General features: G+C 34.5%; 1 protein-coding gene across 1 annotated transcript; it reads left to right on the forward strand.

The window, feature by feature from the left end:
- Positions 1 to 12432: 12432 nt before the first annotated feature.
- Positions 12433 to 15129, forward strand: LOC106798527 (NEP1-interacting protein-like 2). Its single transcript, XM_014775123.1, has 4 exons — positions 12433 to 12534; positions 14407 to 14490; positions 14590 to 14769; positions 14998 to 15129. Exons 1-4 carry the CDS (start codon positions 12433 to 12435, stop codon positions 15127 to 15129), a joined length of 498 nt encoding a protein of 165 aa, XP_014630609.1.
- The last annotated feature ends 497 nt before the right edge of the window (positions 15130 to 15626 follow it).

A 15626-nucleotide genomic window follows, 5' to 3' on the forward strand; every position in this document is an offset into this window, starting at 1 on the left:
TACATCATCTCCATAAGCAATAGTGTGTATCGTGCCACCTACTCCAAAGACCTTTCCCCCTGCCACCAGCTGTGTACTGTCACCACAAACAAAGTATAAGCCCATACTACATGTATCAAATGTAGACCGCTAGTTACCAACAACATTATTAGAAGCTTCAGCACAACTCTCTTTCGTGCTAACACGTGCAACAAATACGTCAGGGTTAGACGGTCTTGGAGGAGTTGACTGTTGCGTATGAATTTGGGATAATTCACTCTTGATCGCATCCAACTCCATTTTCATCTTGTCCATACGTTCTTTGTTCTCGTCTTCTACCTCTTTCTTCACCTCTTGCTTAATAGTTTGTATGATTTCAACCAATCTTTCGGCGGTGATCACAGGCGAAGAACTGTGGGATCCACAGGAAGCATGTCCAAAGTAGCTGGTTATGGTCACACCATGTCCACCGACACGAACACGTCCAGGATGCTCTAGACAACCAATGGCAGTGTTTAGGATGTCTTGACGACCATGTGGGACAAAAGCTCCCTATTTTGCTTGTTCCTGTAATTCATCCTGTGACATTGACAACAAATTAACTCGTTGTTATGGTTACAAATTACAATTTATAATTGTGGCATATATTCAACTTACAATTTTTTCTGCGATTTCTTGACCTGCTGCAGATGTCATTTGCCCAAATTTGTTTGTCCTAGCCTTTTTCCACTTCTCATGTCTCGCAATAAGGGATGGAGGGTCGACGACCATATCTGCATTTTGACTATTGTCACCTTCATTCAGTCTTGACTTTGTTTTCTCGGCCATTAATTTTTTTTCAAGCACATCGTAGCCTCCACGAGAGAGTACGTGGGGAGATTCATTGAATTTTTGAATTTCCTGTGCTTTTTTGCATATTCCCTGTCAGCATTTTCAAATACAACTCAAAAATTAATGACATTAACAACTAAATTACGTAACTAAAATGTTATGTAAAAAGATTAAAATTTAAACCTTCCAAGTAGGGGTCTGTCGAGTCTTTGCAAATTCTTCCCATGTATTTCGATCAATACCATACTTAGCAGATGGCTCCTTGTTTTGTTCATCGTCATTCTCAGCATATACATATCTGGTCGTCAGGGAGGACTTAAATTGCCTCCATCTGGTCCCAACGGTGGACATAACCTTCTTCTTCGCAGTTAAACCTTCAGGGATGTCAAATTTGGCCTAAAATAATAAATAGACAAAGTTAAATTTGTTACTACATAGACCACATTTCCACCACAATTAAATAATATATATACCAGTCACTAGAAGGTTGCAAGCTGGTTATAAAAAGTTGACAGAACAGTCTAGTGTACCTATACCAACCTATCTTAAAGAATTAAGGGAAGTGCAAACAATTTTCTCTTCTGCTTTTAAGCTAATGCAAACAATTTTAGACTTTGGCACACCACACTTTTTTGGTCTTAATGTTTTTCATAATCCCTATTTTCTTTTCATCTCTTCCAGACTGCAGTTGCAAGTGAGACGAAATTACTACTGTACATTACTAAAAACTACATATAAGGAAGCATTTTTTCCCTTGGAAAAAAATGGATTTCTCGTATTAATTAATAAAGTGAAGACGACCTTTTTGTCTAAGTTTTTTTGGGGGAAGAGGGTATATAAATAAATATAGTACGATTTGCAAGTTTAAAAATGTAATTTAGTTGCAGTACAAAGGGTCATATTAAAAGTGACAGACAAAGATTCACAACAAAATAACATGGATCCACCTCTGTAGAAAAAGAAAAACACTCCACCAACTATATATTTAATAATGTAATGTAAGATATGTTGCAGGGTGTATGTTTCATTGTTTTTATTGTTTGACCCACTGCACTGCATCTGCTTCTACATCATCATCATCACCCACACACATCATGCTAACTATTCCTACTCCACCAAAGGGTAATTTGGTAGTGGTGGGTGTCCTATCATCCTTTGCATATGATTAGAAATGGGCCATGCTACAGGAGTTATTAACTTTGATAAAGCATATTTAGAAATTTGTTCTAAAATTACATTTGAAATAAAATTTACTTTATAAAATTAGTTTGTCATTTTTGCCTAACATATATATCAACTCAAATTTTGTATGGGGAAAACCCACCAAGACAAGTCATTTCAATTAGCCCAACATACAATTATGCTGCAATTCAACCATCCCAACCATATCTTGACCCAACTTCAGGTTATTTAATGTTTTCTATATCGGAAAGATGTTTGGCTGCCATTTAACAACTATATCAAGTTTAGAATATTTTCTTACAATCACTTGATCTCTAGGACAACCAATCTTGCAGTTGATTATGTTACATTCGAGATGCTGATTTCGGAAACAATGGTTGGTGGGTTGATTGGCCGGTGTGGCTCAAACATATCGAGGATCAAAAATGAGTTTGGAGCAATGATTAAGGTTAGTTTTCTACTTCTTCCTGTCTTGAAGAACATCAATAGGTTAAATTTTTTACTGCATCAAATAGAAAGTCAGTATCCTACAAAAGAATTTTCTTGTTGGATTCATGTTTAATTATTACTATACTGTTTACTGCATGAAATTAAAGAACCCTTGGATCTGACATTTGCATTTAGAACCATGCAATGCAAGACTTAATTGTAGGACATTGACACAGACACCAAAATGTAGGCCTGAATTTGGTGTTTTACCTTATTTGTGAGAAACAAGATTTGTTGGATCTCCTATTAGCTTCAGTGTTTATATGGGACCAACCATACTTATAAAAGATATACATTAGTTTTAAAAAATACCAAGTAATATTGGGGATTCTACATTTCTTGAATGAATGATTAGTATGGAACCCCTTCATTTTCGTACTACATTTAACTATTTATTAAGCAACATATAGTGTATTTGATCACTTGATCTATTTTTAACATATATTGATAAATATCAAAAGCTAGAGTCCACATGTATAATTTTTACAAGAAAAATGGGGAAGGGTGGGGCACACTTGCCCCTCTAAAAAATAACATATATTGATAAATCAAAATTTGTTTAGACACCTCAGAACCCATCTTCACTGCTCACTCACCACTGCCCACTCCCACCATCACATTTATATATTGTTTAGATCAAATGGCTCACTATTATCGCAACAAGAAATTATTACATTTTTATGATTCTGATAGCATCATTAAGATTTTCGATTTGTAACAAAGAGTTAACAAAACTTTATTATTTGGATTATAATTTTCCCCCATACTTGGAGAAATTTAAAGATTCTGATACAATAGCTTTATAATATTATGGTGCCCAATAGTGAAACAAGTTGAGCATGTTATAATTCTGCCACTTCAAAAAGGAAAAATCACAGGGACCGACTTTCTCTGCTTTTAAGTCACCAGATCAATTTCATGATTTTGATTTTTACATATCTTAAAACACGTATTACTTTATAAATATAAAGATATATAAAATAATAAAAGTATTTATTAGTTTGTATTTATTACTTTAGCCTATAATCACATTTTTTTTCATTTACAATATTCAAATTCAAAACTTTACTTAAATATATTAAGTTTAATACTATTTGAAACAATATATATATATATATATATTAGTTTATAAATATAGAGATATAAACTTTTATAAATATTTAAGGTTGAAATAAGTTTGCCATAAAGTTAAAATTTTATTGAATTTTTTTCCTTATACAACATATTTTTTTATATATAAAACTTCACAAAGTCAATAAAAAAATTATTATAATATAATTGTCTTGCAAATTTTTTATATAATTGTTTTTATATAAAACTAAAAGTTTTGCACTTGGGGCTATTAACATAGGGCTCAAGAGGTGTGGAAGGAGTTGTAGGATTAGGTGGACTAACTATCCCAGGCCTGATCTTAAAGACGACAACTTCACAACCCAAGAAGAAGATCTAATCATTAAGATTCATGCAGCCATAGGTAGCACGTGATTAGTGTGGCCTAATTCTTGAACTTGGTCTTGTACTTTTGGATTATTTTGTGACTAAATCATGAATTCAAGCTTTAATGCTTGCAAAAGGTTAAAATTCAAGAATTGAAGGAGTTTTAGAAAGATGACAAAATGAAGTTATCCCAAAAAGGAATTGATATTTTTTTCCTCCTCACATTATAGTTGTCAGGATTTTTTTGGGTTCCTTTCGGTCATGGGCCCTGCGCAATCACACCGCAAAACAACCCCAGGATCTGCCCTCCATATGCAAATAAATAGATCATATGATGTTCCATTAAGTTTCATTGTCATTGTTCCAACTCTAGCCATATAATGTCTTGTAGTTATTGCTCTCATTTCTCTCTTGGTTGCTATTTGAATGTTGTAAATATTCTAGAGTTTTATATCCATACTACAGAGATAATTCTTGGCAATAGAAAGAGGCACAAATGTTAAAACACTATTTATTACGAGGCTGTATTTGTTCTATGAGAACCCCTTAGTTTACACACTTCTAAGCAAAATATACCATCTATTATCTATTATTTTATATCCATTGTTCATGACAAATATAATTGTTGACGTTTTCATGTTTAGGGAATTAGAATGATGGTAGTCTTAATATCTATGTCGCAGGTGGTCTATAATAGCCCAACAACTTCCTGGGAGAACAAACACTATTGGAACACAAAGCTGAAAAATAAGCTCTCTCAATTGGGGATTGACCCTGTCACCCACAAGCCCTTCTCTAAACTCATTGCTGACTATGGAAACATTGGGGGTTGCTAGAAACCAAGTACTCAAATTGCTTCAATCAATAAGGACTTCAAGAATGCAATGATGCTAAAATCAGAATCCCATCAAACCCTGCCAGAGGGATTTATTACAAACATCAATGACCAACCAAAGCCACCACCCAAAATGGAAACCACTGGAAACAACTTTTTGTTCAATAGAACTCATGGTGATGACCTCTTAATGAATCTTGACCAGTTCCAAGCCATATCAATGAAGTCGGGTGCCTCGAATTGCATAGACTCAATTACATCACTTTTCTATAATCATATTAATTAACAGAACAGTTAAATTTTATCAAGAAAAAAAAAACTCTGTTATAGATAATAGTACAAAAAGTACAAGTTCAAAAACATAGGGTTGTAAAGTTTAGAAGTGAGGTGTGCACCATTGTGTGAAATTGGACCTTTTGAAGTTCCTAGTCTGGTTTAAATGAACTTTAAAACTGGTCAAAAAAATTAAGCTACATGTAGAAATTAAATATTAAATTAAATGCATAAATATTTGGCTTAATTTAATATTTAATTTTATAAAAATAATTATGCATTTAATTTTTCCTATAATTATCGTTTAACATATACAAAATATAATAAAAATTATAAGAAAATTAAAATGAACGAAAAAGAAAAGAAAATACAAAAGTAGAATGAATGTATAAATAATCAAATATATTGATATAAACATTAAAAATAATCAATTGAATTATAAAATTGATTCTAGTTGGCAGTAAAACCCGAGAAGTAAACAATTTATAAATTACTAAATTCAAATTTGAAGATAAAAAAATATCAACCAAATTAATTTAATTAATTTAGTTTAGATGGTTAAGTTCCTTGAGTCAACATGCTCCAATGAAATTTACCCTTGTATTATTTTTTACTGATATTATTAAATTTTTTAGAGGCTAACATGGAGGAGGTTGAGCAAGCTAATAGAGTAGTTGTTGAAAGCTGCCACAGGGTTCTGAGTTTGTTGTCTCAGCCAAGGGATCAGGTTCAACATAGGAATTTAATGGTGGAAACCGGTGAAACTGTGGTGAGGTTCAAGAAGGTTGTTTCCATGCTTCACAATGGTTTGGGTCATGCAAGAGTGAGGAAACTTAAAAACCCTCAAATCCCCTCTTCCCACCAAAGCATCTTCTTAGACAACCCCAATTGCAAAACCTTAACCAACAACAACAACAACAACCATCACTTAAAAAAATCTATACTTTCCCCAAATCAACTAACATCAATAATTTCAATTGTTCAAAGTAAGTCTGTAACTATAATAAATTATTGTTGTCTGCATCTAATTGCATATATTGACCAACCCTCTCCTCCCATATGACTACATCTTTCATGTTCCTTCGAATCCTTTGGATTGGTACATATTTTTCTATTTTGCTTACATGTTACTTTAAAATTAAAATTTTAAAATAAAATAGAAATTATTTTACATTCTCTATTTATTTTACGTTCTCTGTTTTGCTTACATGTTACTTCTAAATACTGCTGAATAAGTTACTCTAATAATAAATATCTAGTTACCAGTTTAGCGTACTTACCAAAATGTCATCCCATATAAGAACTTTTAGAGTTTCCGGGACATCCTTCCAAGTAGAATGAACGATAGGCATTTTCTCCCATGCCACTACCCCCAGGTAACTATGAAAATTTTCTTTATGAGGGCCAGATCCTCTACCAGTATAAGGGTTGACGTGGACGGTTGGTCGTGGTTGATCTAAGCTTTTGGCAGTCAACCTTCACATCCTGGTAGTTTGTCTAGTCTTTTTTTTTTGGTTTCCGTAGGAGAATCTGGTGGTGGAGGGGACCTCGGGGGTGTTGCCATGCCTGCATAGAAATACAGAAATTAATTAAGCCAACTAAATTACCACAACATACACGTATCAAATAGTAATGAAATACAAATAATAAGAAATTTAAAATGACAATGGATAAGGTAAACAAAATGGTGTTATATACCGCATTCAAGAAGATGTATTTTCCCATAAACCTTCGTCATGATCGATACGATTTGCATATACATCATCCTCCTCATTTTCATCATTTACGGGATGCATTTCTGTGGAGTAGGTCAGCATGTCGTTAACATCAAGGGTTGAAGCATCAATATCGGGAGAGATACCAATTTTTTTCCCCTGAAGAACAACTGACCATCTTGAGTCGTTGGGATCTTCAACATAGAACACCTGTCTTGCTTGTGCTACTAGGATGAATGGCTCATCCTTATAACCAATCCTTTGAAGGTCAACCAAAGTAAACCCCATTTTGTCTTGTCGGACACCTGCATTTCCATTAACCCATTGGGACTTGAAAACAGGCACTATAAATTCACCATAATCAAGCTCCCAAATTTCCTTGATTAGTCCATAATAAGGCATGGACGCTCGAATAGGATGGTTATCTACTGCACTACTAAAGTGGTCCGAATGAGCATCAATGGTGACTCCACTGTTTTGTACAACACTGTGATCATCCTGCGATTTTGTGTAAAATGAATAATTGTTGATATCATACCCCTTCCAAGTGAGGACATTCAGATTAGGCCCAACAGCTAACATTGTTAATGTCTTAGAAGGAGTGTCAATTCCAAAAATTGTTTTTCTAAACCAATTAATGAAACTCCTATTGTGCTCCTGCAACACGCGCATCATATTCATGTTTGGGTGATAAGCTGCAACATATTCTTTGTGATCATATAAGTATGGTATAACTTCAGCAGTGTTGTTTAGTACATATAAATGCGCTTGTGAGACCTGTTCCCGATCCATGGTTACAACATTGAATCCTCGTGTACCCCTTCCTTGTCGGGTGAACTCGTGACGGCTTTCAGGAAGACCAACAGGTGAACCATTTTGAATGTACTCAGAACAAAACTCAATGGCTTCTTCAGCCACATACCTTTCAACAATGCTTGCTTCTGGGCGATATTGATTCTTCGTATAACCTTTCAATACCTTCATGTACCGCTCAACCGGATACATCCAACGCAGATAAACAGGCCCACACAACCGTATTTCTCGAACTAGATGAACAACCAAGTGAACCATTATGTCAAAAAATGCAGGTGGAAAATACATCTCCAATTAACAAATGATAATGGAAGCCTCATTTTCCAAATCATCCAACTGTTTCGGGTCGATTACTTTGCTGTAGATGACATTGAAGAGAAAACACAATCTAGTTATTGCAACCCTTACTTTGTCAGGCAATATACCCTAGATGGCTATAGGCAATAATTGTTGCATTAAAACGTGACAATCATGAGACTTCAAGCCAACCAATTTCATATCACTCACAGATACAAGGCTCTTTATATTTGAAGAGTATCCTTGTGGGATGTGATACCCTCTACCCCTCACATATATATTAATAAAGGAATAAAAATTCAAATATTAATTAAAAGTACTTTTAAAAAAATTTTAAATACAAGCTTTTCAAATGGGAAAAAGGCTCACATTCACTTTCTTCTACATCATATTCAAACTTGTCCAAATAAATAATAAAGTCATCTCGACTCAAAGAAGGTCATCTAAGTCTCATACAATTAATATAGAACCTATATCCTAATGTCACATCCTATCAGAGCGTGGTGTTCCCGTGTCCTCTAGCATGAGGTTCTTCATAGTCATCCACCTATTCATCTGCTCCCCCGAACACAAAGTTCAAGATCATCACAGGATCCAAACACAAACAGCAAACCGGGAGTGAGTTATCACATTTCTAACTACTAGAGAGAAACAACACAACATATAGTAGCCAAATACAATTTACTTAGCATATCTCACATTATTTCATCACTTTGTCATTCATCAATCACACTTTTCATCCATCAATCACACCTTTCAATCATCAATCACTATACACAGGAATCACACACTCCGATCATGAAATAATAACACATCAATTTCATAATAAACAATTAGCAAGCGTATGCGACAGTTACGCTAAGACTCAAGCCTATATGCAATGTGGTACCATGTTAGTGAAAAACCTCGTCGGGCGCCTAGGAGTACATGACAAGACAAACCACACAATAATAAGTCAAGTCACTCTCACTAGGTAATATCATAGGGAGACCAGTCAGGGTCACAGTGTTTTGCAAGAATGCTCCAACCATATGGGATCAACATAGGCTTAAAGGAGCACTCTAACCGTGTGACCCCCAAGGCCTACACTCCGAAGAGTCCGTCAGGGCCTCTCCCTCCTGATTCAGGTCCAACCCAGAAAACATTTTAGCATACAGACTCTATCTATGAACTGTACAAAACACACGACTCCTCAATTGTTCTCAAAATAATTTTAACTCGTCGCCCTTTAAGGTTCTTATCATTAACTCGTCGCCCTTAAAGAGACTTAACATCAACTCGTCGCCCTAAAAGGGACTTAGCATCAACTTGTTGCCCTAAAAGGGACTTAGCATTAACTTGTCGCCCTTGAAGGGACTTATGATCGTGTGATTGTACAATTCATAGTTCACAACTCAATGCACATAACACTTCAATACACATATATATCTCAATCATATACATACTCAATTTATCACATGCACTTAATCCCAATCACAATGGTATAATCTCAATTTAACATGTTATCACACCTCATGAATCATATACACTTTATCTATGAATTATGCAATACACACATTTACTCAATTGTTTTCAAAATCATTTTAACTCGTTGGGTTCCCACAGTGGATCCCATCACAATACTCGTCGCCCTTAAAGGGTCTTACAATTGTGTGATTGCACAGTTCATAGTTCACAACTCAATACACACATCTCATCTCAATACACATCTATTTCATCATCTGTCACATGTTCAATTTATCAGATACTCACAGTTTGAATCATCATTTCATAACCTCAATATAACAACTATCACAACATGAGGACTAAAACCCCTCAAATAATATTACACAATTATATCAAAATCATAGGTCAAAATATACAAATATCAAGAGCACAATTTATCAAGCAATTTTCATTAGGACATCAATATTTTATTTATAATCATAAAGGAAAAATTGAAATTTAACAAACATCCCAAAATAAAACCCCAATTTAATCCTCTAAGGATCCCTACACATGTTCTCACTAATCCCCAACTGTGAATAACTCATCCCATACCTCTAAACGGACTCACGTGTCTTCCCACAGCGATAGCGTCATCTCTAGCGGTTCCCTAAGATTCCTCCAATTTTTCCTCCAACTGCTCCGATAGAGTTCCCAAACGTGAGAGAAACGGAGAAAGGATTAAAGCCTCCATTTGGACTATCTTCATGCGATTCCTTTTTCTCCCTCCACGAACATTATCTAGCAAATCCCAATGGTCAAAGCGTCACAACTGAATTTCGAACAACATCACCAAATTTTACAACAATCCAACGGTTAACGAAACCATGATCATAGTTTTACCAAGACAGCCCTGGGTTTCTGCGGGAAAGAAAAATACTACAATGCGAGGGGTATTTCTCTTATCTTAGACGAGATATAGAAATTCCCAACGGTGAGAATGCTCGAAAATGGGTTGTAAACATGCTTTTTATATTTCACGATGATCCAACGGTGAATGAGTCCGAGATCGTCATTTTTCTGAGACAGGTTTGATGGCCTGCGGGAAAAAGAGAGGGTTTTGGGAGAGGAAGAGAGAAAAAACGAAATTGGTAGGCAGAGGAGGCTGAGAAGTCAGTCTGAAAACTGACCTAGCATGTCGCTATTTATAACTAGGGGTATTCACGACCTATTATTTACTTTATTTATTTATTTTTATTATTTAATAAAAAAAGAAACTATTTTATTCTCCATCAAATGAATAATAAAATACCCTTCTTATTTTCTCTCAAACCATTGTTTTATTATAACAATTTTTATTTATTTATTTAATTATAAAACATCATTATTCTCTAAAATTTTATATACGAAAAAAAAATGGAATGTTACATGGGACTTTGACATTTTTCAGACAATGACAAAAGCTTTTTTTTCTCAGTCTTTGACATTGTATGAGATGCGGGCGGCAAATAAGTTCGAACACCTTTTGAAACTGGTTGCAACTGTTGTCGTATGCCCATCTCTACTAAATCTTGACGACATTTCAAACCATCCTTTGTCTTGCCTTTAATGTTTAGTAGTGTCCCAACTAGACTATCACATACATTTTTCTCAACATGCATAACATCTAAACAATGTCTCACATCTAAATCACACCAGTAAGGCAGATAAAAAAATATAGACTTTTTCTTCCAAAGTTGGTTGTGGGACCGATCCTTTTTTTGTGTCTTCCCATATATAGTGACGATGTTCTTCACCCGATCAAAAACTTCATGGCCTGAAAATGGAATCGGTGCACTGTCAAACTCAGATGTGGCATTAAATGCCTTCTTCATTGACTGTATGGGTGAAAAGCTTTTAAAAATCTCCGATGTCTTGTATACACTGTCTTCTTTCCATGCTTTAATTGGATGTAACTTGTGTCTTTCTCACATATAGGACATGCGTGGTGGCCTTTGACGCTATATCCACTCAAATTTCCATATGCTGGAAAGTCGTTAATGGTGCAAAAAATCATTACACGCAACCTGAATGTCTCTTGAGCATTCCTATCATACACATCAACCCCTTCTACCCACAATTTCCTGAGGTCTTCAATCAACAGAGCAAGATACACATCAATGTCATTTCCTGGCTGTCTGGGACCGGCTATCATCATACACATCATTATGTACTTCTGTTTGATGCACAACCAAGGAGGAAGGTTGTAAATCATCAGCAAAACAGGCCAGGAACTGTGGTTGCAGCTTAAGTTCCCAAAAGGATTCATTCCATCGGAGGCGAGACCAACCCTTAGGTTTCTGGGATCTTGTCCAAATTCCAGATACAACTCATCAATTGACTTCCATTGAGGAGAATCAGCAGGAAGACGGAGCAATCCATCTTTAATCCTCCCATCAGAATGCCATGTTAGGTTTTTTTGCATCTTTTTCATTAGCAAACAATCGCTTAAACCTTGGTATTACTGGAAGATACCAACACACTTTTGATGGACAATCTTTATATGTGTTTGCATCAACACTGCTTTCGTCAAACTTCACTTTGTAACGTGACGCTCCACATGTAGGGCAACTGCACATTTTAGAAAATTGATGTCTATACAAAATACTATCATTAGGGCAAGCATGTATTTTGTGGTATTCCATACCCACAGGGCATAATATCTTCTTTGCCTCGTAATGGTTCTTGGGTAATGTGTTATCTACAGGAAGCATATTCTTCAATAACAAAAGTAATTCGTTGAAGCTTTTGTCACTCCACCCAAATCTTGCTTTCAAATTCACCAAATCTAAGACCGCTGATAACCGTGTGTACTTTGTGCATCCCATATACAATGAAGTCGTAGAATCAGTATCTAAGCTTTCATAGTAAGGTGAATGTGCTTGCCTAAAACCCTATTGTCCAAGATCATGTAGCATGTCTTCTATACGATCACCAACTTCTTCGTCAACTGGAGCAATCGAAGGGGTTGATGACATTTGTGGTAATTCACCATGCCAAATCCATTTCGTATAATTTGGACTGATACCATCACATATATGATGTGTTCTAATGTCATCCAAAGATTGTCGTCGTCCATTCAAACAATTAACACATGGACATAAGTATAGTCCACCAATGGGTGCTGCATTATGTTTGGCAAATTGCAAGAAATCTTCAACTCCATTGTCATACTCGTCACTTATGTGTGGTCTTGTCATCCAACTTCGATCCATTTTGGTGCATTGCCATAGCCCGCACATTAACCGATATGCATGTCAACCTCTCTTTTTCATAAAAGGTATGACCCTACCCTATTCGAAAAGACAATTTTTTACTTCATTTAAACAAACAAGTTAAGACGGTTGTGTTAATTTTGACAAAATTTCGACAGCATTTCGCTTTGGTCTCCAAGTACACAACATGAAAGGGGTGACATCAATTCTCGCCTATCATGTATGCACCCAGAGAACAAAGCAAGATGCATTGCTCGAAATTTAGTCAAAAATAACACAACATACTTAACTTATAAGTCAAAATGAAGTAAAAACAATTTGTCTTCCCAAACTGTCCAAACGGACAATTCAAGATTGAATACAACAATTGATCCAAACTGTCTGTATTAATCGTTGTATTCAATCTCAAACGGGGAACTATGGCTCACTCAATGAATTACAATGTACTACTAAAGAACAGTAACATGTCAACCATTGCCTATAATACTTAAGCACATAAGTGTGAGAATCACATACATACCTCGAACGATGATAGTAAGGAAATCTTTGTTGGTGGGGATGCAACACTCAATGAGATGACAGTATGCTAAATGGAAGTGTATCAACTATATTGCTATCCTTAACAGTCGCCACACGCCTTAACAGTAACACCTGCATCATAGCAAAGCTTGTAAGACCACAGTATAAGTAGTGTTGTAGAAGTGGAGAACAACCAACCCCTTATTGTAGCCCCACAGTATGAATTATTGCATGAATAAGAACAAAAAAATATAGAAGAAAACACTTCATAAAAGATATCATCATCAAAATACTATAGAATATGATTTATTTAAGCAGTTTCTGCTTCAGCAACAGTGAAATTGTCTCTCGCAGGTCCTAGTTCATGAAAGGGATAAAATATTTGATAAACATTAACTTACAAGCAATAGCAGGTCAAAGAAAAAATTGTTGGTGCATCATTCAAAACTTCTATATTTAGTTATATATTTTTAATTTTAGTAAATACACCCAAGTGAGCTTTACATAAGTTGATCATACATATAGATAGTTTATATTCAAAATAAACAGAAAACTGTATAAAAGAAAACACATAAATTTACATAGGCAACATCAAATACAAAAGAAGATTAAGGACAAATACTCAAGAAGTAAAAATAAATACTAACATGTAGCAAATACACATAAATGTCTATTACGTGCAAAGCTTTGCTGGCCCGGGGTGCCCCCTATATGTCAAAGCCAATTCCTATAAGTACAAGTTGCTTCCGAATGCATGAAAATGACTCTTAATAAGTACATTTGTGAAATTCATAATGCTCTATATATCCCGTTGATGTGCATTGGTAAAGACAGCACCCAGACATATTGCTGCTTATGATGAGCCACTGTCTAAGGTGTAATACTTCAAGTTCCATGGTTTGGCAATTGGATAGATTCATATAATCATATTATTTCATTAATGGCTAGTAGCTAGACACACTTTAAATTTGTGTTGTTGGTCACTCACTAGTCTAAGTCCAAGGGCTCTCTGAGTTCCTTTTCTAGTTGGTTCTACTTTCTACATATTACTGATTCAATAGTTAGGTCTGAGGTAAAGTTATAGTTACATATTTTGTTTGTTTACGCAAATATTTGATTTGAAGATATGTTTTAAATATCACAATAATTGTGTAATTTCTTTTATAAAAAGTAGCATTTTAGTGTAAAGTGAAACATGAAATGAAAATAATAAAAAAGGTTTTCTCCCAATTCTAAAAATAACAACTTACAAAAAAGTCCTAAAAATATGTATCATAGAATCAATGTTTTAGGTTTAAGCCAACTAGCAATAACATTCTCCCATTTCTGAACTCTTAAATTTGATGTTGATATGCAGGTAGCCCTATTGAGGAGTTTATTAAATGGAAAACTATTTATGGAATGGATATGTCCAGCTGTTGCACAAGCCTATCATTGTCATGTAAGGATAAGTATACAAAACTTGTATAAATGTCAAATCAGTAGCCCCCATTAGAGTTCTCAATATGATATCAAATCTTAGATGAAATTACTTTTTCAGATCAGTGCACATGCAACAACTTACAGAGAAGAATCAGATATTTACAATGACAATATTGTCAGGGAAATCACAGTCGAAGGGGTGGCTTGGAATATCATTCAAAAGCCTCCTGTTCAACAATTCAATTCCAGTAAAATGTTCAAATTATACAATGACTCTTGCTGCTCAATATGCTTCCAGGTGAGGAATTCTTTTTCTGAGCCTGTGAAAAATGCATGAGTTCAAGAACCAAAAGCAGTTAAAAAAAATCAAAATGTTACTAGACTTTGAATTTAACATACAGATGCCCACATATATAGTGTATAATCTTCCTTCATTTTAAGGTCAGGTATTTCTGTTCATTAGTTTATCATTACCTTGCCATACACAATGACATTAACCCCATTATCTTAAAATTATATTCTGCAGGATTTTGAGGATGAAGAATTTGTGAGGACACTTCCAAAATGTGGCCACTTTTTTCACTTAGTTTGCATAGACAAATGGCTAGTCCAACAAGGATCATGCCCCATGTGTAAAATTTATGTTCCAGATTTATGAGTTTGCTGTTGAATTGTAGTCGGAGATATCGGTTACATTTTCAAAGAAAAAATTGCGCATATAATAGCCTACTATTCTAGGGTTATTATTTATTAATAATCTCTTTTTTCTGTTATCTATTATATAATATAGTGTTGAAATAAACTGTCATGTGATATTTTTAAAAGAATAAATATAAATAATAAAACACATATACATTTGACAATGTTACCTAATTTTTGTATTATATATCACACAATCTCAAATTACCCCTCTTTGCGATAAAGTTATTGATTTTTATAACAATTATTTAAAAATTTATAAAAATAATTTTTAATTTGATTTTCAGTTTATAAAAATTTGCATTGTATATTTATTGAACTCTTTTTGAAGTTTAATTTATTAATGAACTTAGTATTGATATGTATTTTTCTTCATTCTCCAAATGTACGTAAACATAAATAGAAGGGTGTAATATATATTTCAAGTACTTTACTTAAAGCTTAAAATAATAAATT

This window comes from Glycine max, chromosome 4 (genome assembly GCF_000004515.6).
Source record: "Glycine max cultivar Williams 82 chromosome 4, Glycine_max_v4.0, whole genome shotgun sequence".
Classification (NCBI taxonomy): domain Eukaryota; kingdom Viridiplantae; phylum Streptophyta; class Magnoliopsida; order Fabales; family Fabaceae; genus Glycine; species Glycine max.

Excerpts from the sequence above, each read along its gene's own strand:
- LOC106798527 (XM_014775123.1), top strand. The coding sequence starts at position 12,433 with ATGGGTGCTGCATTATGTTTGGCAAATTGCAAGAAATCTTCAACTCCA. Across the intron at positions 14,491-14,589 it reads CACAAGCCTATCATTGTCAT|ATCAGTGCACATGCAACAAC; the intron begins GTAAGGATAAGT and ends TTACTTTTTCAG. Across the intron at positions 14,770-14,997 it reads GCTGCTCAATATGCTTCCAG|GATTTTGAGGATGAAGAATT; the intron begins GTGAGGAATTCT and ends TATATTCTGCAG.